This window comes from Rhincodon typus, chromosome 14, assembly GCF_021869965.1.
Source record: "Rhincodon typus isolate 14 chromosome 14, sRhiTyp1.1, whole genome shotgun sequence".
In the NCBI taxonomy this organism is placed as follows: domain Eukaryota; kingdom Metazoa; phylum Chordata; class Chondrichthyes; order Orectolobiformes; family Rhincodontidae; genus Rhincodon; species Rhincodon typus.
Genome location: NC_063345.1, coordinates 64,451,179 through 64,478,584, shown reverse-complemented (window position 1 = coordinate 64,478,584; position 27,406 = coordinate 64,451,179). Strand labels below are relative to the sequence as shown.

Here is a 27,406-nt window from a genome sequence, read left to right as displayed (position 1 = left end):
TATTCTTTCCCTAGCCACCCCTTTACTCTTAACATAGCTATAGAACCTCTTGGGATTATCTTTAACATCATCTGCCAGACCCATCTCATACCGTCTTTTTGCTCTTCTGATTTCCCTCTTAAGTGTGCTCCTACACTTTTTATAGGCATCTAGGATTCACTTGAGCCCGACAGCTTAAACCCAATGTTTGCCTTCTTTTTCCTGACCAGAGCCTCAATATACCTTATCAGCCAGGGGTCCCTAAACCTGCCAGCCTTTCCCTTCACTTGAGCAGGGACATTCTGCCCCTGGACTCTTGACTTCACACACTTTTAAAAGTCTCCCATTTGCTAGTCATTCCTTTTCCTTCAAACAGACTCACCCAATCGACCTCTGCTAGATCCTGCCTAACGGCCCCCAAATTGGCCCTGATCCAGTTTAGTACCTTACCTGTGGGCCTGTGCTACCTTTTGCCATAACTTTGTTAAAACTCAGAGAGTTGTGGTCACTGACCCCAAGTGCTTTCTGACTGACACTTTAGTCACTTGTCCGAACTCGTTTCCTAGGAGGAGGTCCAGTGTTGCACCCTCCTGAGTAGAGCCCTCTACATATTGACTTAGGATACTTTCTTGGACACATTTGACAAATTCCACCTTGTCCAGGCCTTTTACACTCTGGGTGACCCAGTCAATACAGGGCAAATTAAAATCTCCAACCAATGCTACTCTATCACTCCTACAGGTATCTGCGATCTCTCTACACATCTGCTCCTCTCGTACCCGTTGGCTGTTTGGGATTCTATAATACAGTCCCAACAGAGTGACCATCTCCAACAGGTCTGAGGAAGTGTCACTGGTGTCGAAACGTTAACTCTGATTTCTCTCCACAGACGCTGCCAGACCTACTGAGCTTTTCCAACAATTTCTGTTTTTGTTTCTGATTTCCAGCATCTGCTGTTCTTTCAGTTTTTAAGAAATAGATAGGGACTGTTTATAGAGCTTTTGCTGTTGCAGCTCTCATGCATAATATGATGAGTGTATTTTCGAATGTACTGCCACTTACGCAACAAAATGAATCATTTTTTAAGCACAACTTCATACAATACAATTCATTTTAGAATTTTATAATTGCAAAAGAAACAAAAAGAGTAATCCAGGCCATCTACTTATAACACAAATTCAAATATTTTAAACACATAGTAGAGGTATAATCCCATTAATCCCAAATCATGTGTTTAAAAATTGAAAAGAAACACAGTAGCTTTCGTATAGTATTCAAAATATCACTTCTGGTATTGTACCCAAAACACCAATTATTTAATGCTGTTTGCAAGAATTATGTGTAACATCAATGTTTCAAACATCACACCTGGTACTATGAATATAAAACCAGAACCAAGCATTATCCAATGGATATCAAACAACAATGAATCAGAATACAGAAAGGAGATAGAGTGCAATGATAACAACCTCTCTCTCAATGTCAGCAAAACAAAAGAACTGATCATTGACTTCAGGAAGAAAGGAGGAGGACAAGCTCCTATCTATATCAATGGAGCTGAGGTGGAGAGAGTCAAGAGCATCAAGTTCCTAGGAGTGACGACAAATGACAATCTTTCCTGGACAACTCACATAGATGCGACGTTCAAGAAGGCACAACAACACCTCTCATTCCTCAGGCGGCTTAGGAAATTCTGCATGTCCATTAGGATCCTCGCCATCTTTTACAGATGCACAATAAAAAGCATTCTATATGGGTGCATAATAGCCTGGTACGGCACCTTCTCTGCCGAGAACTGTAAGAAACTGTAGAAAGCTATGTGTACAGCCCAGACCATCACAGAAGCCAACCTTCCATCCATGGATTCCATTTATACTCCTCGTTGCCATGGAAAGCCTGCCAACATAATCAAAAAACCCTCCCACCTGGTAATGCTGTCTTCCAACCTTTTCTGTCAGGCAGAAGATACAGAAGCTTGAACACACGTACCAACAGGTTCAAGATACTGTCAAGCACAGCATCTTCCCTGCCATTATTAGTCAGCTGAATGGACATTTTTAACTTCAAATAATGTTGATTTTGCTTTGTGCACCTCCTGTGCAGTCATAATCTTGTGTGCCTTGCTCTGTCTAAGCACCCTATGATCTGTATGTCCTTATTTGCTATGATCTGCCTGTACTACTCGCTAAAGAAAGTTTTTCACTGTACCCAGGTACATGTTACTGCTATAAATCAAATCAAATCAAAATTGAATTTGAGTACAATTCAATCTAATTCTTGGTAAAAGATTGATTTTTGTTTATATTAAAAAGAAAATATTATAGGTATATGAGAGCTCACATGTTATGTAGGTTTACCATTGTACTATGAGAGCTTTGTTTTAGTACAGCTTCTTAAAAGAAAGTATTAGCTTGCAATGATCTTAACATCACAGTACCCATTTCGTAGAGTGAGCAAGTTGGTCTTAATATGATTTGTTTGTCGCGGTTGGTAGAACTAGACAGGTTTAGTATCTAATTCATTAATAACAGGAAGTCCGTTGCCCCCAACACCCCACCCCTTAACATCCTAAATATTAGCAATTGCCTCCAGAATCACACTTTTAAAACAATTTACTTAAAGCATGTGGCCAACATCAGTAAAGTCAGCTTTGAATTCCCATATCTATTGTCCTTGGGAAGATTGGAGTGCACCACCTTCTTGAACTTAACCAGTGGCCATCTAGACCATTTCAGTGGGTAGCTGAAGGTCAACCACCTTACTGTGGATCTACAGTTAGATGAGGGCCAGGCCCAGTCAGAATAATAGATTCGCTCCCTGTTGGGATCTTGGTGATCCTCCCTGCTGCTATCTGAAGAACAGAGTGCTCGATGGCAAAGACTTCAAACCCAGCACCAAGCTCATAATCTCCAGGGACACACAGTTACCAACCACCACACACCCCCAACTCCCCTCCCCACTTCTGTTTGCATTGAAGACATGGGTAATGTACATCAGAGACTCCAAATCCTTGGAGAAATATCATCATAGATACCTCCGCAAAATCTTGAAATTTAATGGCATTGTTGGCACTCCTGTGTCGGTGACCTCTCTCAGGCCAAAATCCTGGGCATTGACCCTTTGGTTAGATTTAATCAGCTGTGCTGGATGGGTCACATTGTCCACATGCCTGACACAAGCATTCTATAACAGGCTCTTTATTCTGAGCTTTTTCAATGCAAGTGGTCACCAAGAGAGCAGAGGAAATGTTTTAAGAGTAGTCTCAAAGTTTTCCTGAAATGATGCAATGCCCCACCTGATTCATGGAAATCTCTTACCCAAAACCATGCAAGCAGGAATGGAGACACAAAACAATTCAAACACCTTGGACAGACCCAGTTGGAGGTGAAGTACATTTTGTGGAAGAAGTAGGCAAAAACTGACAATCTGCCCCCCCAACCCACCTCATTAAACCCGACCCACCCCATCTTTAGAAGCGGGATGCTGATCCAACATTGGACTGTTTAGTGACTTCTGAATCCACAGTTCTGGAATGGAAGAAAGCCATCCTCAATCCTGAAGGGACTGGTTATGGAGAAGAAGAAGAGAAAGGAAGAAGAGGCTCACTCTGCAAGTGTATTAATGTCATCCTATATTTAATCCTCTTCACTATTAACTACAAACTCTCATGTGATGTTTTCCACTCACCAGACTTTATTCCTGATTGACCTTAATCTCCTTTGGAGGTTTCAGAAGGCTGTACAATATCGGTCATTTTGATATGTTACAGAATTTATTAAAATTAAATTTCTAAACCTAACCCCAACAGTATATTGGTTATCAACTCTTGTCAACTCTTATAAACCTGTGGCTCTTGTGTTATCTCTCTTTAACTCCGTTACATATCCCCAGTTCCCCTACTCCACCAGCAAAAAGTCAACAATGGACCATTTACTGTCGTAGGTTCCAGAAAGGGGGCATCTGCATTTTGTTGATAATTTCCACAAATCACGAAGGCAACCTTGGCCTTTTTGAAATTAAGAGTGATTCATCTGAAATCCTTGTTTCCCATTGTAGTGACAGAATTCTCCAGGTGAGATGAGATTTGTAATCGTCTGAAAAACAATATTTCACAGTGGAGTCATGGTGCATAAAGAGCTACCCAAAAGTTGGCTTTCAGGATCAAACAAAAATAGAGCTTTGTGTCCCACAAAATGAAAGTTCTCTTTGTCAGTGACCTTGATGATGTACTTTGCAATGCAAGAACAAAGTACTGCAAGTATAGAGGGAGACAGAGTAACTAAGGGTAACCAGAGAAAAAAGTGCCAATGGCAGAAACGAAAACTTCAAAGACCTGTCCTTGGTATCCCAGCCAACATTAATCTCTCAACCAATACTGAAAACAATTTATCTTCCTGGTTATTTCATGCTGTTTCTGGGAACTGGCTGTGTGTAAATTGATTTCCATCATTATAACCATGGCTACACTTAAAGGAGGACATACTTGGCTGCAAAAGTCCAGTGGAACATCTCGACATCGTGAACTGCATTACATAAATGCAAGACATTCTTTAAAAACTGGCCAATGTTATTGAAGTAGTTGTTGATGAGAAGATCAAGAGAAGGCAGGAGGGCCCATAGAGAATGCAGGGACAGTTACGGTACTAAACATGGTTCCTCTTATTATCGGTCCCCCATGCTCCACAGTCCCAGTTCCCCTGGTTTCATGTTCCTACTGACGTCAAGTACAGTTTGTTTTTCGTCCTGCCTCTGAAATTCTATCAGGCACGAGAATCACAAAACGGCTTCTTATTTATGATGAAGAGAACATAAATTTAATATTATGTACATGCACCAACTAAACTAATCAGGTTATTTCATTTTTTAAGCTTTATTAAATACAGCAATAACGGTGACACACAATATTCCCTATACTTATTCAATACTAAAATCATAAAATTTTATAAAAGAACAGCATATGTCTGGAACTTATGCATCTTTAATTTCATCTTGCCCCTCAATCCAACAAAAAATAAGAAGTATCTTTGAAAGGAGACTTGGTGCAGAATTTCTCAATAAAACAGAGCTGAGACATCATCAGACAGCCAACCACATGTATTGGATGAAGAATGCCTACCCTCACAACTTCGTAATTATTTAACCAGATGACCAACAACTGGTGAAAAAAATCTCGTTTCAAAAACAGCACTTGACAGGGAAGATCCATACGATACAGTTAAAATTGAGCAGATTTACTGAACAGGTGACATATAACAACACAACATACATGATGTGGCGAAAATGTGTGACAGTTTCTAAGTGACTAAAAGGTGCATGCTGTAAGCATAGCGAAATTATTGCATAAACTTGTACCTTATTGACAAGGTTAGGATTTTGCTATGACTAGTGCTGAGCAGATGTCTTCACCATGAACCTTGGCTTGGATTATTTGTTTCTTATTACGAAATCTAAACAGAATGGTACACCTTGGCAACTGGTATTACCATATGTGTAAAATTCCAATGATCTTGTCTTATTAAAATTTCCTTCTTACTTCTGTCTGTATTTATCAGTTGATAACAAAGAGGAGGACAAAATCATGTTGAATGTGGAAAGAACTGAAGGAACCTCTGATTAACTCATACAAAAAAAAAGATTCCACTTTCTTATTCTACATCGAATCAAAGTTTTTAATTAACATTTTGACCTGTCCGTCCACAGACGCAATCTTTTTCTTAAAGACAGAATGCATTATAAGGAAAACACAATTCCCTGGTGTTAGTTCAATTAGTTGTATTGTGTTCCACGGTGATGCCGTTAAGTGTTAAAACCGACTATTAAACTAGATTGCTTTGTGGTAAGTTGTAATTGAATGAGAATTGAGGTTTATGTTGAGAAGACTTATAATAATCTTGATTAAATTTCCAATTTTCCTGAACTTAGTAACTGACTAGAATTGTTTCTGCAAAGGGCATGATAAGATATAAATATAAAATAGGAGCAAGCGGTACCTATTTCTTCTCATCAGTGGCTTTGCTGCAGTGCATTAATAATTAATCATGTTCTATTGTTTAAACTTCTACTGCTGAAATAATCGATGTCAAACAATTGTGGAAGTTTTTCTAAAGTTCTAAATGTTGTTTTTCAACTTTTTATTTAAAGTGATTAAATGTATTGAATGGTTTTAAAATTTTCAAAACTTCTTAAAATTATTATTTGGTGACAGAAAGCACCAACCTGGCCAGGGGCTGACTAGTTTACCTCATGGGTAGGATGGGAGTTCTTGTGGTGATACTAATGGCTACTGATACTAATGGCTTCAGTGAGAGCACACCTCGTTGCTAAACACTGCAGAGGAGTTTGTTGGTGGAGCCCTCATGCAGCTTAGAGAGCAGGTTCCTGTTGCAGACTCCAACAGTTAGGTTCGGTCTATTTTTGGAGGTCCACAGTGAATAGAGTTACAAAGGGTCATAGAATATCTCTGCAATGCCAGCAACTTGATCCCACTGACTATAAACGTTAAGAAAATTGTATTCACAAGACAAAATGACCTCATGATCACAACTCACTGGAAGTGATACCAGTACTGGTAACAATGTGGCTCAGTGGTTAGCACTGCTGCTTCACAGCAACAGGCATCAGGGCTTTGGGTGACTGTCCGTGTGGAGTTCTCCCTGCATCTGCATGGATTTCTCCTGGTGCTCTGGTTTCTTCCCACAGTTACAAAGATGTGCAGGTTGGGTGAATCGGCCATGCTTTAAAAACAAAAGTGCTCAAGGATTTGCAGGTCAGGTGGGTTACCACACGGTTAAAAATCCCATGTGGTGTTACTGGGGTGGGGTGGGGTTGCTGTTCAGAGAATTGGTGCAGACGTGATGAGCCAAATGGTCTCTTTCTGTGCAATCTTCTTTCTACAGTGAGCAAATTTTACCGAGTTACATCCACAGATGATCTACTCATTGATGTAGAACTTGATACACACTCAGGCTAAGCATGTATCAACATTGGCTGATTCAATAAATGAGCAGGGAGTAATAACAAACCGACTCTTGTAAACACATAATTTATTTTTCTTTATTTTGTGTTGTGGACCAGAATGTGAAAAAGAATGTTTTAAAATGGAGGACTGTGGAAGAAGTTGCTGCATTTTTTAAAAACCAGTTACTGGAACTTATGACTGATTACACTGTTGCTTTGTTCAAGAAGTGGGGGGAATGTCTATGATGCCATTGCACTGGGCGTGTGTTTATGGATTGAGTTCCTCCCAGTGACTGATGCTGATTGATTTGTGCAAATCAGGACTAGATGTCAGAAGTCATCAGCATGAAGACAACTTTCTGATTGCCTCCTATGCAGATATACATTGTGTGAGCTTATGGTACAGGGAGAGAAGACTCCAGGCAGTGATGTAACCAAAGCCTGGAAACAAGCTGTATATTCTCTCCCACCAGTTACTGTAAGCTGTTGTGTCTAACCAGTGCTGAAGTACTTTACAATGAGCATACCAACCAGATGGTGTCTTCTGGAAAGAATTGAAAGAATGTACAAATCTGGAAATAAGACAACTGGTGAACAGAAGCTGTTGCGAAGGAAAAGTGACACTTCAATGGATCCCCAATGTGTGTCTCCAGTAATTTTCACCATACATAAATCAATGTTTGTTCAGCACAAATCAAACAGAGGAGACTTCTTTGGTTAAAAAATGTTTGTAGGATGAGGAATGATTGCATCCCCAAGGACCTTCTTTATAGTGAGGTATGTAGAAGTAGGCATGATGTTGGGAGCCAAAGCCATATTTCAAGGATGTTTGCAGGTGTGACATAAACACTCTAAAATCCATGATCACAACTTGGGTGGAGGTAGGGGTCACGAGCTATTGACAGAGGGCAATGGTGACACCTCCTGGCATGCACCACCATGATGACACTTGGCTCCATTGGCTTGGAAACAACTGTTAATGCCTAAAACAACGTCCCCTACTGATGACACACGATAGCTTCATCTACGGCACATGGCAGAGAATCTGCATCTCAATGACTGACAACGATTTGAGAATAAATCAGCACAGGTCGACTGGAAACAAGTTTGCCAGGAAAACAATAAATCCATAATATGAAGTCTTTAATATGGGGATTCTTTTGATATCAAGCATATTCTAGCAGAAGGAAAGATAGGGGCACCTCAATATGGAACTATCTTGATGGTAAAGAAAATAGATTATAATTCGATACATGTCCATGACAAATGTCAAGCTAATTGGACTATGGTTTCCTGTTTTCTGCTTCCCTCTTTCTTGAATAGAGAGGCTAATGAATTTTGGTAAATTAACACCAACCTACAATTAACACCTACATACCTCATGAGCAACCTCTTTTAAGACTCTAAGATGAAGTCCATCAAGAGCTGGAAGTTTATCCACACACAACTCTATAAACTTCAAGATCTTTCCAAGTTCCACCTATGTTTTTGGCACTGCCAGGGACTTCCACCATTGGATACTCCCCTTCCCATTGCAATACCACAGAACTATCTTTATCTCTCAAACTGGGCTTAATAACCATTTTATTTCCTTCATGACAGTTCTTGATCTCACCTACCCATCTGTCTTTCCAGCCATCTAGCTGTTTCTGAGTCTCCTCTGCCACTCCAACGTTTCAAAAGCATTTAACCTCCTCTCATTATCTTTCTTCCAACTCTCACATCCATAAAGAGTAACACCTCACACCAGCACCTGGGCTAGACATTGGTCACACTGCTTACCACAGCTAATCTAACCTGGATTTCATTCTCTGATGCAAATTCCGTGTTTATCATGCAGTTGGGGCCCATATGATATTAGTGTCATTGTTTTTCTTCTGTACACGTTAACTGATCTCGGGCATAGGGAGTACAATTTTGACTTTGCAAATAAGCATATTGAATACACAACCAAGGAATCGGTGATTGGAGGAGATTTACACCCCAGTGGTGGATCCAAGAACGAGCATTGAGTAGAGTGTCAGTGGGATCCACCAGAGCAGGAGGCAAATGCTGAGAAATGGCTGTGAAGGAGGGCCTCGGCGCATACAAAGTCACAAATGAGAAAAGGAATTGAGTAACAATGATGGCAATGGGTGAACAAGGCATATGGAAATGACAAAGAAGAGATGAACAAAACCTCTTCAAGGCTACTTTCCCGGAACAGAGAACTGACAGTAAATTAAACAATTCAAATAGAATTCAACAACTACAAAACAAAACGCAAAAAATATGTTGGGAAAAGAAGCATTGTCTGAAATAAATGTTGGAAAAAAAACCAGTGAGCCTGACAGATTCTATGAAAAGAAAGACAGCCTAATGTTTTGGACAGTGTTGTTCTTCACTATTTTAACTGCTGCAGAATGCAAATTTTTAACAGTCAATTAAACATATTTGAGGGGGAGAAAATGATTTAAAGCAGTTTGATTTTGATTTTCTCCATGTTTGTCAGCTTTTTCATCATGGCAAAAAATGTCGGATATGAACCCAGAAACATCAAGTCTCACAACCCAAATGTGTCACTTCCCATTTTCACCTGCTGGAGGGATTCACGAAGGTAACTTTTTGCATGTACATGGTTCATGAGATAGATGACCATTTGAAACATTAACTGCCTCCACTCTGTTTAGAATTTTTTAGTCCACAAGCGTGCAAACTGAATTGAGTAGAAAAGACTTGATGAGAGTAAATCTGAACTTTATGCATTTCTTTGGATAGCTATAGCATGCCCTTGGAAAAGTCCTATACGCCTCTGGAAATGGTCCTGGGACAACTTTGGATGAGGCCATCTATCATTTGGAATGGTTGAAAGTAGGCATGAGTGGTACAAAATGTGTATCAACTAATTAACAGTCCAGCTCATTGGTATTGTCAATAAATCTATAGTAACCAACAGCCAAAATTGTTAAAGGCAACTGCTAAGAGCACATAACAGAAAGCGTCAAGAAAACCTGTCAAAAGGAGCTGTCAGGTTGTCAAGGCATTTAAAAATCCTGTCCTTTAAATTTTTGCAAACAAATATCACCACATATCATTTCTCCTTCAGCTGATGAATCAGTACTCTTCTATGTGGAACAATAGTTGGAGGAAGCACTGAGGGTGACAAAGGCACAAAATGTGCTCTGGGTTGGCGATTTCAATGTTCACCACAAGAGTGCTCAGCAGCAGTACTACTGATCAAGCTGGTCAGGTCCTAAAGGACATAACTGCTAGACTGGGGCAGTAGCAGATGGTGAGGGAACCAATAAGAGGGAAAGGCATACTTGACCTCCTCCTTAACAATCTGCCAGCTGCAGATGCATCTGTCACTGACCGTATTGGCAAGACCGACTGCGACAAAGTCCTTGTGCAGACAAAGTCCCACCTTTATACTGAGATTATACTCCATTATGTTGTGCGGCACTGTCAATATGCTAAATGGGACAGATTTTAAACAGATCTAGCAACTCAAGACTGGGAATCCATGAGGTGCTGTGGGCCATCAGCAGCAGCAGAATTGTACTCCAGCACAATCTGCAACCTCATAGCCCGGCATATCCCCCACTCAACCACTACCAGCAAGCCAGGGGATCAACCCTGGTTCAATACAGAGTGCAGGAGGGCATGCCCAAGAGCAGCACCAGGCATACCTGAAGATGAGGTGGCAACCTGGTGAAGGTACTAAACAGGACTACCTGCACACCAAACAGAATCAGCAGCAAATGATAGAGCAAAGCAATCCCACAACTAACGGATCAGATCAAAGTTCTGCAGTCATGAATGGTGATGGACATTTAAACAACTCACTGGAGGAGGATGATACATAAATATGACCATCCTCAATGGTGGGAGAGCCCAGCACATCAGTGCAAAAGATAAGGCTGTAGCTTTTGCAGCAATTTTCAGCCAAAATTACCAGTGGATGATCCAAGTCGGCCTCCTCCAAAGGTCCCCAGCATCACAGATACTAGCCTTCAGCCAATTCAATTCACTCCATGTCATTTCAAGAAACGGTTAGAGGCACTGGATACTGCAAAGGCTATGGGCCCTGACAACATTCCTGCAATAGCAGTGAAGACTTGTGCTCCAGAACTTGCCACACTCCTAGCCAAACTGTTTCAGTATTGTTATAACACTGGCATCTACCCAACAATGTGGAAATCCAACCCAGTAAATTACTGCCCCATCGGTCTACACTCAATCATCAGTAAAGTGATGGTAGGTGACATCAATAGTGCTATCAAGCAACTCCTGCTCAACAATAACCTGCTCGGTGACACGCAGTTTGGGTTCTGCCAGAGCCACTCAGCTCCTGACCTCATTATAGCCTTGGTTCAAACATGGACACAAGAGCTGAATTTCAGAGGTGAGGTGAGAGTGACAGTCCTTGACATCAAGACCCCATTTGACCAACTGTAGCATCAAGGACCCTGAGAAAAACTGGAATCAATAGGTGTCAGGGAGCAAACTCTCCAATGGTTGGAGTCATACCTGGCACATAGGAAGCTGGTTGTGCTTATTGGAGGTCAGTCATCTCAGATCCAAGACATCTCTACAGGAATTCCTCAGTGTAGTGTCCTAGACCCAATTATCTCCAGCTTCTTCATCAAGGACCTTCCCTCCATCATAAAGTCAGAAGTAGGGAATTTCACAGATGACTGCACAATGTTCAGCACCATTCATAACATCTCAGATACTGAAGCAGTCCATATTCAAGTGAAACAAAACCTGGACAGTATCCAGACTTGGGTTGACAAATGGGAAGTGACATTTGCACCACACAAATGCCAGGCAATAACCATCTCCAAGAAGAGACAATCTAAACACTGCCTTTTGATATTCAATGGTATTACATCACTGAACCCCCATTATCAATATACTGGGACTTACCTTTGACCAGAAACTCATTAGATTCACCATGTAAATGCAATAGCTACAAGAGCAATTCAGAGGCTAGGAATACTGAAGTAAGTACTTCACCTCCTGACTCTCTAAAGCTTCTCCACTATCTGGAAGGCGCAAGCCAGGACTGTGATGCAACACTCCCCACTTGCCAACTAGGTCCAACAACACTCAAGAGGTTTATCATCATCCAGGACTAAGTAGCCCGCTTGATTGGCACCACATCCACAAGAGCCCACTCCCTCCACCACCGAGAGTCAGGAGCAGTAGTGTGTACTATCTACAAGATGCACCCCAGAAATTCACCAAAGATTCTCAAACAGCACCTGCCAAACCCAAGATCACCTCCATCTCAAAGGACACAGGCAGTAGATACATGGGAACATCACCATCTGCAATTGTCCCTCCAAGCCATTTATCATTCTGACTTGGAAATGTATTGCCATTCCTTCATGGTCAATGGGTCAAAGTCTTGACCTTCACTCCCTAAGGGCATAGTGGGTCTACCTCCAGCATCTGGATTGCAGCAATTCAAAAAGGCAACTCACCACCACCTTCTCAAGGGCAACTTGAGATGGGCAATAAATGCTGGCCCAGCTAGCAATGCCCATGTCCCATAAGAGAACTTTTAAAAAATTCTTGAGAATGTCCTAGCTCTAACGTTTCCAGTTACTTTATCAATGACATTGCTTTCACTATACAATCAGACATGAGGATATTTGTCATTGAATGCGCAATGTTCAGCACCATTTACAACTGCTCGGATAGATGCAGCACAACCTGAACATCATTCCTGTATGCGCTGATAAGTGGCAAATAGCATTCACAGCACACATCTGTGACAGGACAGAATCCAACCATCACTTCTGGGCATTCAGTGGCATTACCAATGCTGAAACCTCCTCAAAGTTACCATTAACCAAAAACTGAACTGTAACAACGATATAAATATTGTAGATCAGAAGCTGGAAATTCTGCATGGTGAGCAGTAACAATGTTAGAAAGGGAGCTCCAAGATTTTAATCCTGTGGCAGGGAAGGAACGGCAAAATCATTCCAAATCAGAACGGTGTGTAGTTTGGAGTGAAGCTTGCAGATGGCAGTGCTCCCATGCATTGCTGCCCTTGTCTTTCTGAATGGTAGAGGTCATGGAAAGTGCTGTCAAAGGAGATTTGGTGAGTTGCCACAGTGTATCTAGAAGATGGTACACACCTGCTGCCACTGTTGTCAATGGTGAAGGGAGTGGATGCTGAAAGTAATAATTGAGGTACCAATCAAGCAGGCTGCTTTGTCCTGAATTGTGTCCAGATTCTTAAGTGTTGTTGGAGCTGCACTCATGCAGGTAAGTGAGGTGTATTCCATCGCACTCCTGAGTTGTGCCTTGCAGATGGTGGGTACCCTTTGGGGAGTCAGGTTAATTGCTAAGCAACATTCAGTACTAGTTCAGCATATCTTCCCTACTTTTCAATTCTCTTTCCTTGAAATAAGGTCAAGAGTTTGGTTGGCTTTTAAATGGCCTTTCTAACCTGCGACCCAATTTTTTTTACAAAGGTCCTAAGGGGCACCTTTTTCATGCAGAAGGTGCTGCATGTATGGAATGAATTGCCAGAGGAAGTGATGGAAGCTGGTGCAATTACAACATTTAAAAGGCATCTGGATGGGCATATGAATAGGAAGCGTTTAGAGGGATATAGGCCAAATGCTGACAAGTTGGACTAGATTAATTTAGGATATCTGGTTGGCATGGACAAGTTTGACATCTCTATGACTCTAATTAGTGTAATTGTATTCCAAGATTCATTTATCACTCTACCCTAGCAAGACTTGCAACCTCCAATAGTGACTTCACTATTCTCTCTACCAAAATGTATCACATCATATTTATTTGTGTTGAATATAATATACCAATTTTTTTCACTAGTGGGACATGGGTGATGCTGTCTGGTCAGCATTTATTATCTGTCCGTAATTGCCCTTGAGAAGGTGGTGATGAGCTGTCTTCTTGATCAGCTGGAGAGCATTTGCTGTAAGTTGACCCACACTACCCTCAGGGATAGTGAGGGGCTCTGACGGGAATTTTCAGATAGTGGTATTCCCATTATTATTTTGACCATTCTGTAATTTTATTAACGGTCGCCTCTCTTTCCTCTACTTCCATTTCATCTGTAAAGTTAGATGTTGTTTTGATTCCTGAGTCCAATGTGTTGATGTAGGTTGTGAACAACAAGTATCTCAGCATTCATCCACAAAGATCACCTTTTCCTATGTTCTACTATTCTGAACAACTCCTCTTTACTTTCACTCTCTGCTTTCTCTCTGGCAGCCACCCAGCAGTCTACTCAGTGGCCAACCTAATTTCATCCTAAACGGTTTAGAGTCAAATTTCATTTGGCAGTGCTCCTTTAAAACAGTTTGGGGTATTTACTATGTTTAAGACGCAATTTATATGCAAGTTGTTGTTGTGAGGATAATTATAATCAGATATCTCTCTCTTCCTTAAATGTTGCTAAAACTGAGGTTATTATTTATGAGTGCATAGCTCGACAAGTCCATTGATACTTGTTTCTTCCACTTTAATTGACAAAACTTTGAAACTTTACTAGTTACCTGAGCATAGCCTGAAAGCAAACACCAATGAAGAAAATATATTACAACAAAAAAAAAGGAAGCTCCAAGGAAGGAAGTTCCATGAATTCACATTAAGGAAGTACATTTGTGGCTTCCTGATGCTTCATTTGGTAAGTTCCTCTCTTATGGACCTGAGTGCAAAGTGTTTTAGGTTACTAATTACAACTGAGTGTGAAGTGCTATCTTGAGTTTTTACTTCTGAAATAGCAACTTACTTTTATATGTTGACCTTAAGCGATATAAAATGTTGAAACGTGCACCTCTTTGTGTGCATATCACATGTTAAAACAGGATTTAATATTGTGTCAAATCAGCGAGTATTAGGGAAGCTGGACCAAAAGTTTCATCAAGGAAGTAAATTTTAAGGAGGGTCTAACAGGAGAAAAATGAGGTAATCGAGTTTCTGGGAAAAGAGGATATCTGGAAGGGTTACGGAGAGTACAGAGATAGAGAGGAGCCAGGCCATGGAGCAATTTGAAAACAAGGCTGAAAATGTTAAGGTTGATGTGTTGGTAAACTGGGTCCAATGTAGATCAATAAGCACAGGGCTGATGAGTGAACATGTTAGGTGAGAGTTAAGGGTCAGGTAGCACCCTTCGTATAACCTCAAGTTTACAGGAATCATCAATGTGTTAGAATAGAGTCAAATCTGGTAGAGACAAAGGCAAAGATAAAGGTTCCAACATCAGAGGAAGAGGCCAGATTGAATGGAGTTACAGAAGAGGAAGTAGGTGGCCTCAACAACAATGGAAAAATGTAGTTGAAATTTCATACTGGTGTCAAGTATGAAACTAAAATCTGGTCCTCAGGGTTTTGACAGGGAGAACAATGACATTGGTGATGAAAGAATGGGGATTGTTTTAGAAAAAGACCAAATCTTCCAATATTTCACTGACAGAAATTTCTGGTGAAACACTACAAACAATAAACAGTCTGGCAATTTAGAGGCAGTAGAGTTGATGAGAGAGAGGTGGTAGTGAGGTAGAGCTGGGTGTCAACAGAATACATTGTGGAAACCAACATGTTTTTGGAAAATATTATTGAAGAATAGTGTGCAGGAGGGACCAAGAATAGATTGTTAGGGACACTAGAAATAACAGTACAGGAAACCAGGGCTTTGGATAGCAGTCACATAACTTCTACTCCTCTTGGCATACATGTGGCCTTTCCATCAGCCTATTTGATTATTTTCTCCATCTGTTCATGACATTGTAATGATGTGTGTACATAGACCTTCCAGTTTATTTGAACCGCCACTGCTTATATGTTATCACCATTTTCAAAACTGAAAATCTTCGACTTGGCTTTGATCGTCCATTTGCCAAGACATTTCTGGGGCTACTAATCTGGTCAATCACACACTACCTTCACTGCCCTTGCTCCTATTAAAAGCATTAATCACTCTTCCAGACCATTCCCATTAGACCCTCATCACTGCTTCCTTCAATCAAGTGATACACAATTGAACGGATATAGTAGACAACAGTTATAACCATTCACCAGCAAACTTGACCGTACCCCAGGAATTATGTTAGGGACTGGCTCTCATCTCTGAAAGCTGTTACATTTTCTGGGATCATTTAGAAATGAAAAGATCACCTGTATTTTCTCTCCTGCAAACCATCTCTTCCCATCTCTTCCATCTTGACCTTCACCAAGTGTAAGGAGCTCATATTTAATTGTCACATGATTGAGACCAGCCAGTCAGCTGTCTCTACCACATTTAACCCATTGGCCCACCAGGCCAAATTTCCTCTAAAATGTCTCCTTGCCTTCTTAGGCCTGCATCTTTCTCTTGTTTCTCTCCTACTCTCTAGTTCATCTTGACCATAAGACTGATCAGTTGATCCTGTTTCCACTAAACCACTGGCAGTCCAGCTTCCCTTCCTATCATGTATGTTAGCCTATCTATTTAAAGCTTCTCTTTCCTTAACTTCTGCCCTTTGCCCCTCTAAATCTGATCTCAACTTCCCTCTACTAGTGAAAATAAAACAGCGCTTGGCCATTTTGCCTTTGCAAACCACCCTCACATCTCCAACCTCCATTTCCTTTACAAAGTCCCTCAATATGTTTTTGCCTCCCCAATTAACCACCATCTTACCTGGATCTTCTTGTTTTAATCACTCCAAGCAGGTTCTTCACCATACAGTAGTACCAACAAAGTTGCACTTACCTTCAATCGTGTTTATGACAAAGTTTAACTTCCTCATCCTTCTCAATCTGCCTTCAGCCTTTAACACAATTGATCACATCATCCACCTCCTGAAAACTGAGAGCAGATTTTGGGCACTACACCTTAAGAAGGACATATCAGTTTTGGAGGGACTGCAATGTAGTTTAACTGGACAGATACCTGGATTTTATGAATTAGGCTCTGACAAGAGAGTAAAAAACAAACTAGGGCTGAATCTTACTTTTTTTGGCGAGGTTCAGTTGTATCAAGTTTCATGAAGGGTTTATCTAATAGGTTCTCTTCCCATGCCCACATCATTAACTACCTACACCGCCCCTCCAACATCCTTGTCATTGAGTTCTAGCCCCTACCCACTAATCACCTTCTCTCCAATATCTCATACTCACTCTGTCTCTGCTACTGCATCCACCTCCCACCAAGGCTCACATTCTACCATTGTCACTATTGTCTGCACTCACTCTCACCCATCCCAATCCCCAACATCATTAACCCTGCACACCTTCTGTGCTGCATGCTCACTCGCTCAGGACACCTCCCTACCTGCCACAACAGTAATAGTATACCAATCACTTCCATCTCCCTTAATACCTGCTTTTGATTCATTCCAGGAGGAAGCTCAACAGGTCTGAAAGACTCACGAAAGTTGGCTGCCCAGCATTTGCGTCTTCACCCCAAATGAGGAGAGGATCCTGACTCTGACTGCCTTCCAAGTGTTGAACTGACCATGTGCAGTCCCCAGACGGATATCAGATACTGTCCTTGACTTATAGCGCTGGGACCTTTTGACCAAACGTTATCTTCCTTGACTTGACTGAGGACGGCTGACAAACTATGACGAGCTCCCTGCTTTCGTGTCAACTCTAAACAACAAGGCAAGACAGCAGTGCGGTGAGCCTGGTGTCTTTGGCTAAGAGGCAAGGTACAAAAAAGCAAGGCCAAGAAAGACAATGCAGGGATGCTGTGAGCATCCAGGTGGGCTCAAAGTATGCGAGTACTAAGAGAACAAGTGAACAGCTTGAAGATGCAGCTTGGTCCAGTCCATGAGCCGGATGCATGTCAATGACCTTCCCTGTGGCAGCATTGCAATGATAGTTTGGCCTAAGGTGCAGCCTTGAGTGAAGAAGAATACTGTAAATGGATTCCCATGAGAGTTACTGGAGGTTAGCACATGTCAGGTGCCAATTGTTTTGGACATGGGCTGCATATGGTCAGCGCTGATAGAGCATACCAAGAGGTAGCGTTGTGAGATGACCAACACAGATGCAGCCAGCAACAAGTTCAAGTCATCAGCTACCCATTTTTGCTTCCACATTGGGAAAATTCAGCATCTAGTTTGCCATAATGAATAGAAAGATAGAAAATTCCATATTAGTGAGATGAAGATCTGCAGTTAATAAGGTTATTAACAATGAATAAACCCCCTTAACAAGCAATGCATTGCTGCTTACTGAGAACCTCACCTAAACACACTGGAACTTTGTTGAAGGCTGCAGTAAGTTGCTCCCAACATTGAGATAGGCCACACTGGACTTATTGGGCTATAATGTCATATTTCTCGTCATTGTCCATTTCATCAGGGCTCAATAAGTTTCTACACCAGGCTTATATTCCCTGGAATTTAGAAATCGTGAGTACTTTGATCAGAGTCTTCAAGGTACTAAGGTGAACAGACAGGGTAGATCAAAAACTGCTAGATAGGAAGGCGAGCACTCAGGGGCATACTCAAGGACACAGGCAAAAATTCTCCCAGTAATGTAATTAGAAAATACTTCTTCATGCAAACATTTGTAGAACTCTTCCACAAATACTCAAACAATTGTTAACTTTAAAAATGAGGTTGATCATTTTTTTGGCATCAAAAGATATGAAGGGCTAAAGACAGGGGGGTGAATTTGAAGGTCTGTCCAGGGGAGGACAATGCATGGCTGCAGTGAACAATTTTGACCTGCGCCATGATTTAACAGGCCGGGGAAGGCTTGTCTGGGCTGTCTGCCCATGCCCCAGTTGAGGGACTTAGTGGGGATAATTATTGCTCAGTTAGAGACCAATCCGATTTCACTGGATAATCTGGTTATTCTGCAATTACATTTGTGTTGTCAATCCTGTCGCCCATGATTTTTGGAGCATTGGAAACGATCTAGGATCTAAGGGGTTAAATTGTTAGTGGTGAGATATCAAAAAAACGAGAACAAGAGGAAGTTGCCAACAGAGAGTCACGGGAACAGTTTCATTCTGAGCAATTAAATAGTTGCAACAAACCGATGAATTTTTCTTTATTGGGTGTCGACTTACCGAATGATGTTTAAGCAGTGCAGGTTGGAAGCAGTTTCCTTAGATCTTTATCAGTGAATTATTGGCTGCTGTTGGGATGAATTAATGATTAATAAACACATATATGGATAACATATATATGTTGAATATATAAAGAGTGATGTCTGTGCTGAGATTGAAATTTCATTCGTCTTTCGTTGACAGGAAGAGGTAAAAATTTAGTAAATCAGGTACGTGCAATTTGTCAATTGTGTTTAAAGGTTTTGGGAAATTTTTGAGCAAAGATCGAAAGTACCTCAGCATAAAGGTAAAGTTGGCCTAGTCCCAAAGGCTGTTCTCTTATCGGAGGGAGGTAACTGGTGGTGGCCTAACCTGAGGGTCACCATGCCACAACATGGAGAGGTTGAGAAGGACAGTCCTTTGTGGTAACCAGTGTGAGAATTGAATCCATGCTGTTGGCTGTAGAATCCCGACAGTGCAGTTAGATGCCATTTGGCCTACTGAGTCTGCACCAACCTTCGAAAAAACATCCCGGCTAGACATCCTGCCCTCCCCCCATCCCTGCATTTCCCACAGCTAACCCACTTTTCCTGCGCATCCCTGAGCTCTACAATGCAATTTGGCCAATCCACCTAACCTGCACATCTGTGGGAGGAAACTACAGCACCTGTTGGAAACCCATGCAAACAGAGAAGATCGCCCAAGGCTGGAATTGAGCCTGGGTCCCTGGCACTGTGAGGTAGCCGTGCTAGCCACTTGTGCACCCAATTGTTCTGTATTACAAACCGACTATCTGAGTTGCCAAGCACCTGACTCCCATCTTGAATGCGTCCATTTTGTGTTGAATAGAGGTGGGCTGAAGGGTTGAGTCAGGGCAACTCACAAACATGTGAGGAGGGCCATTTTGTTAAATCTGAAGCTCTGTGCCACTTTTGCAGCTGCTGTGACTGCATGACTGCGAGCCAATGTGTTTAATGCTCAGGTAGAGAAATGGCAAGAACATGTCGAGGCAGCCAGTGGGTGGGCTTTTCCGGTCATGTTCGCGAGCTGGAAGGGACAGGAATGCTTCCTCAAGGCTAATCCATGAATTTTTCCTTGATCATCCTCCCTCTCCTTCCTGTTCCTTGCTGTCCCTTGATTATTTCATTCCCCCGATTCGTGATCCCTCTGCCAAACTGTAGTCTCCACCCAGGCCTGGGCCCTCCTCCCAAGTCATGACCTTTCTGGACCTCCGATGATAGCCTGTTGACCAATACGTCTCCAAAGACCCATGATTCCCTGACCCCTAAAGTCCTTGATCCACAAGGACCCCATGTCACACTGTCTTCCCATTACGTATGCTCCCCAAAAATCTCTGACTAACCACCCTGAATACACCCGGCAATCACTCCCCAGATGCTGTTAAACATGAAAGGGTTCAGAAAAGATTTACAAAGGTGTTGCTGGGATTGGAGAGTTTGAGTCGAAATAGAAGCGACTAAATAGGCTGGGGTTTTTCTTTCTGGAGCATCGGAGTCTGTGGCGGTGTTTTTTAGAGGTTTATAAAAATCATGAGGGGCACGGATAGGGTGAATAATTTCCTCCTGGTGCTCCAGTTTCCTCCCGAAGTCCAAAGATGTGCAGGCTAAGTGGATTGGCCATGCTAAATTGCCTGTAGTGTTCAGGGATGTGTAGACTAGGTGGATTATAGGGGAATGGGTCTGGGTGGGATCCTCTGAGTGTCAGTGTGGACTTGTTAGGCCAAAGGACCTGTTTCCACACTGTAGGGATTCTATGATCTATGATCTTTTTCCCAGCGTAGGGAGACCAAAACTAGACAGCATAGTTTAAGGTGAGAGAGGAAAGATTTAAAAGGGATCAGAGGAGCAACATTTTCATGCAGAGGGTGGTGCATGAGCTGCCAGAGGAAGTGGTGGAGGTGGGTACAATTACAACATTTAAAAGTCATCTGGAAGGATACATGAATAGGAAGTGTTTAGCAGGATACGGGTCAAATGCTAGCAAATGGCACTAGATCAGTTTAGGATATCTGATCAGCGTGGATGAGTTGAACCGAAGGGTCTATTTCCATGCTGTATGACTTTGACTGACCAACCCCAACATACCCTGCCATCACTCCCCTAACTCCTGCCTGACTACCCTCTCCCAACCCCTGCAGTCACTCCCAATCTCTGCTTGGCTACCCCCTCCCATGCCCTGCGTTCTCTCCTATTCCCTCTCAGCCTTATCTTTCCTGCTATAAGCCTCTGGCCTCCCCACTGGCCTGGCAGACTCTCCCCTTATTGTTCCTACGTACCCAGGTCTGAATTTCAATTAAAATCACAACTTAAATCTCCTCTGGTGACAGTACAGTCCTTTTTGAATTTTGATTATTGCCAACATGCAGGAAAGAATCAGAAGCAGAAATTGCTGAGAAACTCAACAGGTCTGGCAGCATCTGTGGAGAGAGAAAGCAGAGTTAATGTTTTGAGTCCAGTCACCTTTCTTCAGAACCTATCTATGTCAGGGCAGAATCATTCATGTCTGTGAATTCTATTCTAATTTACCTCTCTCCTCTTCATGGCTCTGATCCATGCTGGCAAACTGCTCCAGCACAGGCTGTGCTGCAGAATTGAAACTCTTGCATATCCTCACAGCGATGAATTGTGAGCAAGTTAATTGACAAAAGAATTGGTTTCCACTCTTAATACCATTGCAAAAATTAATACCTGCACCTCATTTGGCACCTCCTAACCAACCTTGTTTCCCAGCGCATGGAAGGCACATAGGAATTAAAGGGAAGCACTGGCCTCTTAAAGCTCAGTGATGCTCAACCTCATCATGACTAGTGCGGGCAGGAAAATGCCACCAGACAGAATCGGAACTGGTAATTTTTGTGCTGTATTCACTCCGCTGATAACTCACTAATGGTGCCAATTACTGGTGAGACATGTTTCACTCAGCCCAGTCACATTAGCTGATAACCATGGGGGGAGTTTACACTTGCACAGGTACAATGTTACAAATGAGTCAGTGATATCACCCGAATGAGTCAATAGGCTGACTCGAAAGCGGGGCAGGGCTGAGCTTTGTTCATGCTGCTGTTTCACAGGATGAAAAGCTACTGCAGCAGCTGAAGTCGATGGCATGTTCAGACTCTCCCTCACATTTCTTTTCCTTTAAATTGGGGAGCTGAAATATCTCCTTCAATGACCAAATTTTAGAAACAAAGGAAAAATGTTGTTTCAACCTCGTTGTTTGCAAAACTGGATTAAAATTTCTTCTGAAAATTTGCCGCTATCACGTGCCAAAGAGTCAAACCAGAAAACCAAGGTATGCTGCCCTGGCCTCATTCATTCTTCTTTTACCCATTTCTTGCTCTGCAGCAGCCCTTCATTTGGTTCAGATCAGTTCCTGAATACCAGCTTTAAAGTGGCCTGTAATACAATTGCACTTTGCAGTGGGGTCTTGTGACACAGTGGTAGTGTCCCTATGTCTGAGCCAGCAGGCCCGGGATCAAGTCTTGCCTGCTTCAGAAGCGTGTCATGAAGTGTATTAATACATTCAATAAAAATGATCTGTAACAGAGCTTTGGATTGGCTAAGCAAAATAAAAAGAAAATCACCTTCCACCATTCTGCACAAAGATAAGGGAGATGTGGACCAACCATAATAATTAATTGCTGCACATCTGTCCACAACACTGACTAGTGAGAGGCTGAGGAGCATAGATCCAATGTCACCTGACCTTCCCATGCTGCATTTGAGATATGTTATGTCTTAAGTTACTGAATGAATCCAAAAATATGATTTTCTCAAACATGCAATTTATATTAATTGTACCATTACAAAAAAAGGGCAGGCATAGTTATGATGGATTGATGGCTTCACTCTATGTTCTTGCATTCAGTTATTTTAATGCAGTACATGGTGAATTCCTCTCAGCTTCATTGAGATTGTATGGAGAAAGTGTCCCTTTTCTCATTTGCTAAATTCTTCGGTTAATAGTTAGAAGCACTGTATTCAAACTATGATTGGACTTGGCAGGCCGGGCAGATGTAATGTTCAACCAAGTCTCTTGGGTGGTATTCTGCTGGACTTCAAAGGAATGTTTGGAGCACAGACACAGGGATGGGAGAACCATCCCATCAGATTACTAACCACTGGCCACTTTGACAGTTACCAGATCCGCGAATATAAACCTTGACAAGACTCTCTCAGCCTTCCACTCCTTTTAGTGAATAGAACAAGCAAAATGAGCCAGAGTTCACAGAAATTGATTGCAATCCTGTCAGAGGTACCTTCTTTGGACTAACGCAAGTAAGGCTCAGTGCTGCATCTTTCTGATTCCCATTGTGTCCCTCTCTGTCCTTGATAAGTATTATTAGCTAACTCTTCAGGGACTGACATGGGAGAGACAGATGTTGTAAGTAGTTGGCCCAAAATTGTTGGTATGGAGAGTAGATGCTACAAGTTGTGTCTGAAGATGGGAGAGACTGTCCTGATGAAGTAGGCAGCCATCATCCACCTCAGGTCAGGCAGCCTCTGACTGGTACAATGCTGGTGTTCCATGTCTCTCTGTGTTAGTGGGTACTTGGAGCTTAGATTTAAGTGGACTGAGTCCATCAGAGGAACATGCCTCCTCAGTCCGCAGTCATCTTATGACAATCACAGCAGAAATGTGATATGATCATGAGCAATAGGGGCAGAAAAAGGTGATTCATCCCTTTGGGTCTACTTCACCAGCCAGTACAAATGAACTCTAATTTTCAGCCTGCCTCCTATTACTCCTCGAACATTGTTGATCAGATCTACCTGCATTTTAAAGTTCTCCTCACCCACCTGGCTTCAGTTGCAAGTACTGACCATCACAGGAGGTTCTCACTTTCCTCAATTGTGGGTTTAACTGTTAAGGATAGTTCTAAATTTTACAGTTTAAAATGTTAGACAGGTGGCACTCTTTACTTTAACTGAGAAAGCAGTTACTGACCATTCAACCACAAGAGCTCAGCCTCTCTTGGGCAATTAAGTTATCAATTTGGTGAAAATCTCTGCCAGTTGATTGTTCTTCCCACAGTATGGGTTTCTGACCCCCATATGACCCTAACTTCAAGGTCCAAAAGCTTGTCAGGGAAATCCTGTGCGTGTTGATTTTGGAATCTTGCTTTATACGTATGTTTGTCTACAATGACACAAACAAAGGAATGGATATTCTGCAGTATATAAAATCCTTGTTCCGTGTTCTCATAGGGGTCAATGTGTATGAAATGTTAGGCCAGGACAATCCAACATTGCTGTTTGGGTTAGTTGACTTCTCTTGATCTGGTCATTTGTCCTCCTACAAAACACTCTGCCTGTTTAATTCTCAATGTTTCTCCCCACACTTTTTTTTGATTTGTAACTGATTCAATGTAGTTGCAACTGCTACATCTTTTGGTCATTCAGTTCTATGTGTTGTAGTTGATATATAAATCTCAATTGCAATTTCATCATTTTTTAATGCATTCATGAGATGTGGACATCCCTGGCTAGGCCAGCATTTATTGCCCATCCCAAATTGCCCGGGGCAATTAAGAGTCAACCACATAACTGTGGGTCAGGAGTCACATGTTGGCCAGAATAGGTAAGGATGACAGTTTCCTTTCCTAAATAACATTAGTGAACCGGATGGGTTTTTCCCGACAATCAACAATGGATTCATTGTCATCATTAGACTCTAAATTCTAGATTTTTATTGAATTCAAATTCTACTATCTGCCATGGTGGGATTTGCACGTGGGACCGTAGAACATTACCTGGGTCTCTGGATTAACAGACCAGTGACAATACCACTGGGCTATTGCCTACCCTTTTTAAGATGCAGTTTCCAGTTCAGTCACTGACATGCTACAATTTCCCATTCTCTATTGAGACCTTCAGCAGTCACCATTGCACCTCCATTTTCAATCAGCTGATATAGGTGAATTATCTGTTAAACTGTTTTGATGAATTGACCTGGGGAAGTTAATTTTGATGTCTTGATCAATATTTACTTCTCAGGATAATATGAGATCTTCTGGTCATTACCGACGCTGTTTGCTATGTGCATTACATTACATTCCCACATTAAAATAGCGCTACATGTCAGAAAGTACTTTATCATCTGTAAAGCACTTTGGGACAAGCTGGGGCCACACCTTACACAATCTAAATACGAGCCTTTCTTTTATTTTTTGCAAAATTACAGCGAATTGGAGATTGTTGTTGGGACCCGACCTGGTTTATCCTTATCTTAGCTGCCCAACTTTGCTGCCATACCTTTCTGAGCAATAATCCATCTGTCCACACTTCCAGTGGAAAATGTTGTTTCCACTCTCCCGTGTCCCAGAAACCATGGCGATTAATCAGGCAGGATACTCGAAGATTGGCAACTACAGCCATAGACCCATACAATTACAAAATGAGCTCTTCAGGATGCAATGCTTTGAAATATTAAAACAAGAGAAGCAATAGCTGCCTGAAATCGATGGCTGTGCCTTTCAATGGCTATCCTTCACATTCGATCTTGAACAGCCTGCGCTTTCTAATGATGGGAGCACCAAAGCAGAGATCGATCTTGTTGTCTCTCAACACCTACAAGGGGCCATTATTTCTGATCTAGTGTGTGGTCTGGAGGGCAAAATTACGCATCAGTGCTCTCATTTGTTTAGTCACTGCAACTTTAATTAAGGTTTGGTAGAATTCTGGTTTATGCCTCTCATTGGGTTTCGCATTGAGGTTTTGTTGGCTGAATGAGAGACAAAAAGAGGTAACTGGAAATGTATTAACCTGGCAACGCTTTCTGATATTTGGTATTTAGACTCCTTTGTATTACCCCAAATTATTTAAACAAATGTAATTACCCTCAAATGCCACCCAGGAAGAGCAAACGTTCTTCCTGAAATAAGTTGCTACGTATAATTGATCTTTGATGACTTGTTTAAGATTGGCAATTTGGCTAACAAACAGCTTTTTTGTCTTAACAGCTCTTGTCATGTTAGCCGAAGGGTTCCTCACTGGGATTGGTTACAGCCATCACCAAAGGGAATGTGTCCACCAGGATAACAATGTAAACTCCAAAAGAATCCCTAAAACCAGGAATGACTCTTGGGAAGTGCTTTTCAGTTTGTCAGAATTCTCGGAAAGTATTGATCATGAGCAGTCTAACGCAGAAGAAAGACTGGACAGCACCGTTTGTGAGAAGGGACAATCTCTGCCGTGCCAAAGTGGAGGGCAAGCAACAGACATAGACACCAGAATGCCTGTGTTTGAAAGAAAGATCTCTGATGTTTTAGACATACCAAAGTCCACCAGGTGCAGCGAAAGCAATTTGGATTTGTACCAATCATGGTCTCCTACTTGTCAGAGTTACACAGATTTACAGATTGCAGGGGATAATGTAACACCCCGCAGTCCCAGCAGCATGTGCTGCCTTATGGTTCATGGTTATGAAAGTTGCAACCGGCCCTTACTTCAGCTTGAGAACCAATCCGGGTGGCCGTCTATACCTGGCTCTGGGTTTGAAGCCTGGCCACGTTCTGGAACAGAAACGAACTTGAACAGTGACAGAAGCATTGCCCTTCTGAAAGAGCCACTGTCCAATTCCGTGCTCAACAGATACATGGAGCAAAAGATGACAGAATTGTATAAGCAGTACCTTGAGGACAACATGATCAAGTGTGCATCTCCAACAAAAATAATGGGCTCTCACTTCCTGATGACCAACATCGATCAAATTAGTCTGCAGATTTCCCATGACAATAATATGGAGCCCACAAAAGCTAAGGATATTGTTCTAAACTGTCTTCTTAGTGTTGCATGTGCAACTAATTCATCTGATATCTGCACTCCTAACTTGCAGATTTCAAGCCAGTAAACTGATAAGTCAGCCCTATCATTTTAAAGAAGCTTATCACCAGAATTACGATGCGGATGATGTTTTTTAGAGCTATTTGTGAAATTTGTCCAGTATCTGAAATTAACATGAATGGAATGTTGTCTAAAACTGTATGGTGACATTCAGCAATGCCATTAAGTAATATCATGAGGCTTTAACGCAATACCATTTCAACAGAAACTTGCCTTCTGTCTCTAAGGTGGATCCAGAATAAACTGTTCAACCTGGCAATTAATGATGACTGAATGTTCTTACTGTAGAAATTTATTTTGATGTACTGCACTAAATTGGATTTTTTTTTTCAATGTGGACCATCCCCTGATGAAATATATTCAGCATATGCAATAACAACTTAAAATATGTACTTTGTGCTTCGGGCTTCCTCCTATTGTTCCAGTTTCGAAAAGTCTGAGTAGAGTTATTAATCATTTTAAGACTATTGCTGATCATGTGGAAATACTTAATGACAACAGAATGTTACTCCATACTGGTTAATACATGCAGTGGCATCAAAGGTTACAGTTGCCACAACAGTCCTGAAAACAATAATTTATTTATGGCAGTA

At 41.7% G+C, this 27,406-nt stretch overlaps 1 protein-coding gene across 2 annotated transcripts; it reads left to right on the top strand.

The window, feature by feature from the left end:
• Positions 1–18,893: 18,893 nt before the first annotated feature.
• On the top strand, positions 18,894–27,072 carry LOC109913587 (TLR adapter interacting with SLC15A4 on the lysosome-like). 2 transcript variants are annotated; one of them, XM_048605187.1, is made up of 2 exons: positions 18,894–18,992; positions 25,931–27,072. In XM_048605187.1, the coding sequence occupies exon 2, from the start codon at positions 25,939–25,941 to the stop codon at positions 26,818–26,820; it is 882 nt and encodes a 293-aa protein (XP_048461144.1). In that variant the 5' UTR covers positions 18,894–18,992; positions 25,931–25,938; the 3' UTR covers positions 26,821–27,072. The 2 variants fall into 2 exon arrangements, with proteins under 2 accessions (XP_048461144.1, XP_020368717.2); XM_020513128.2 differs by having other exon boundaries at positions 18,923–19,178.
• The last annotated feature ends 334 nt before the right edge of the window (positions 27,073–27,406 follow it).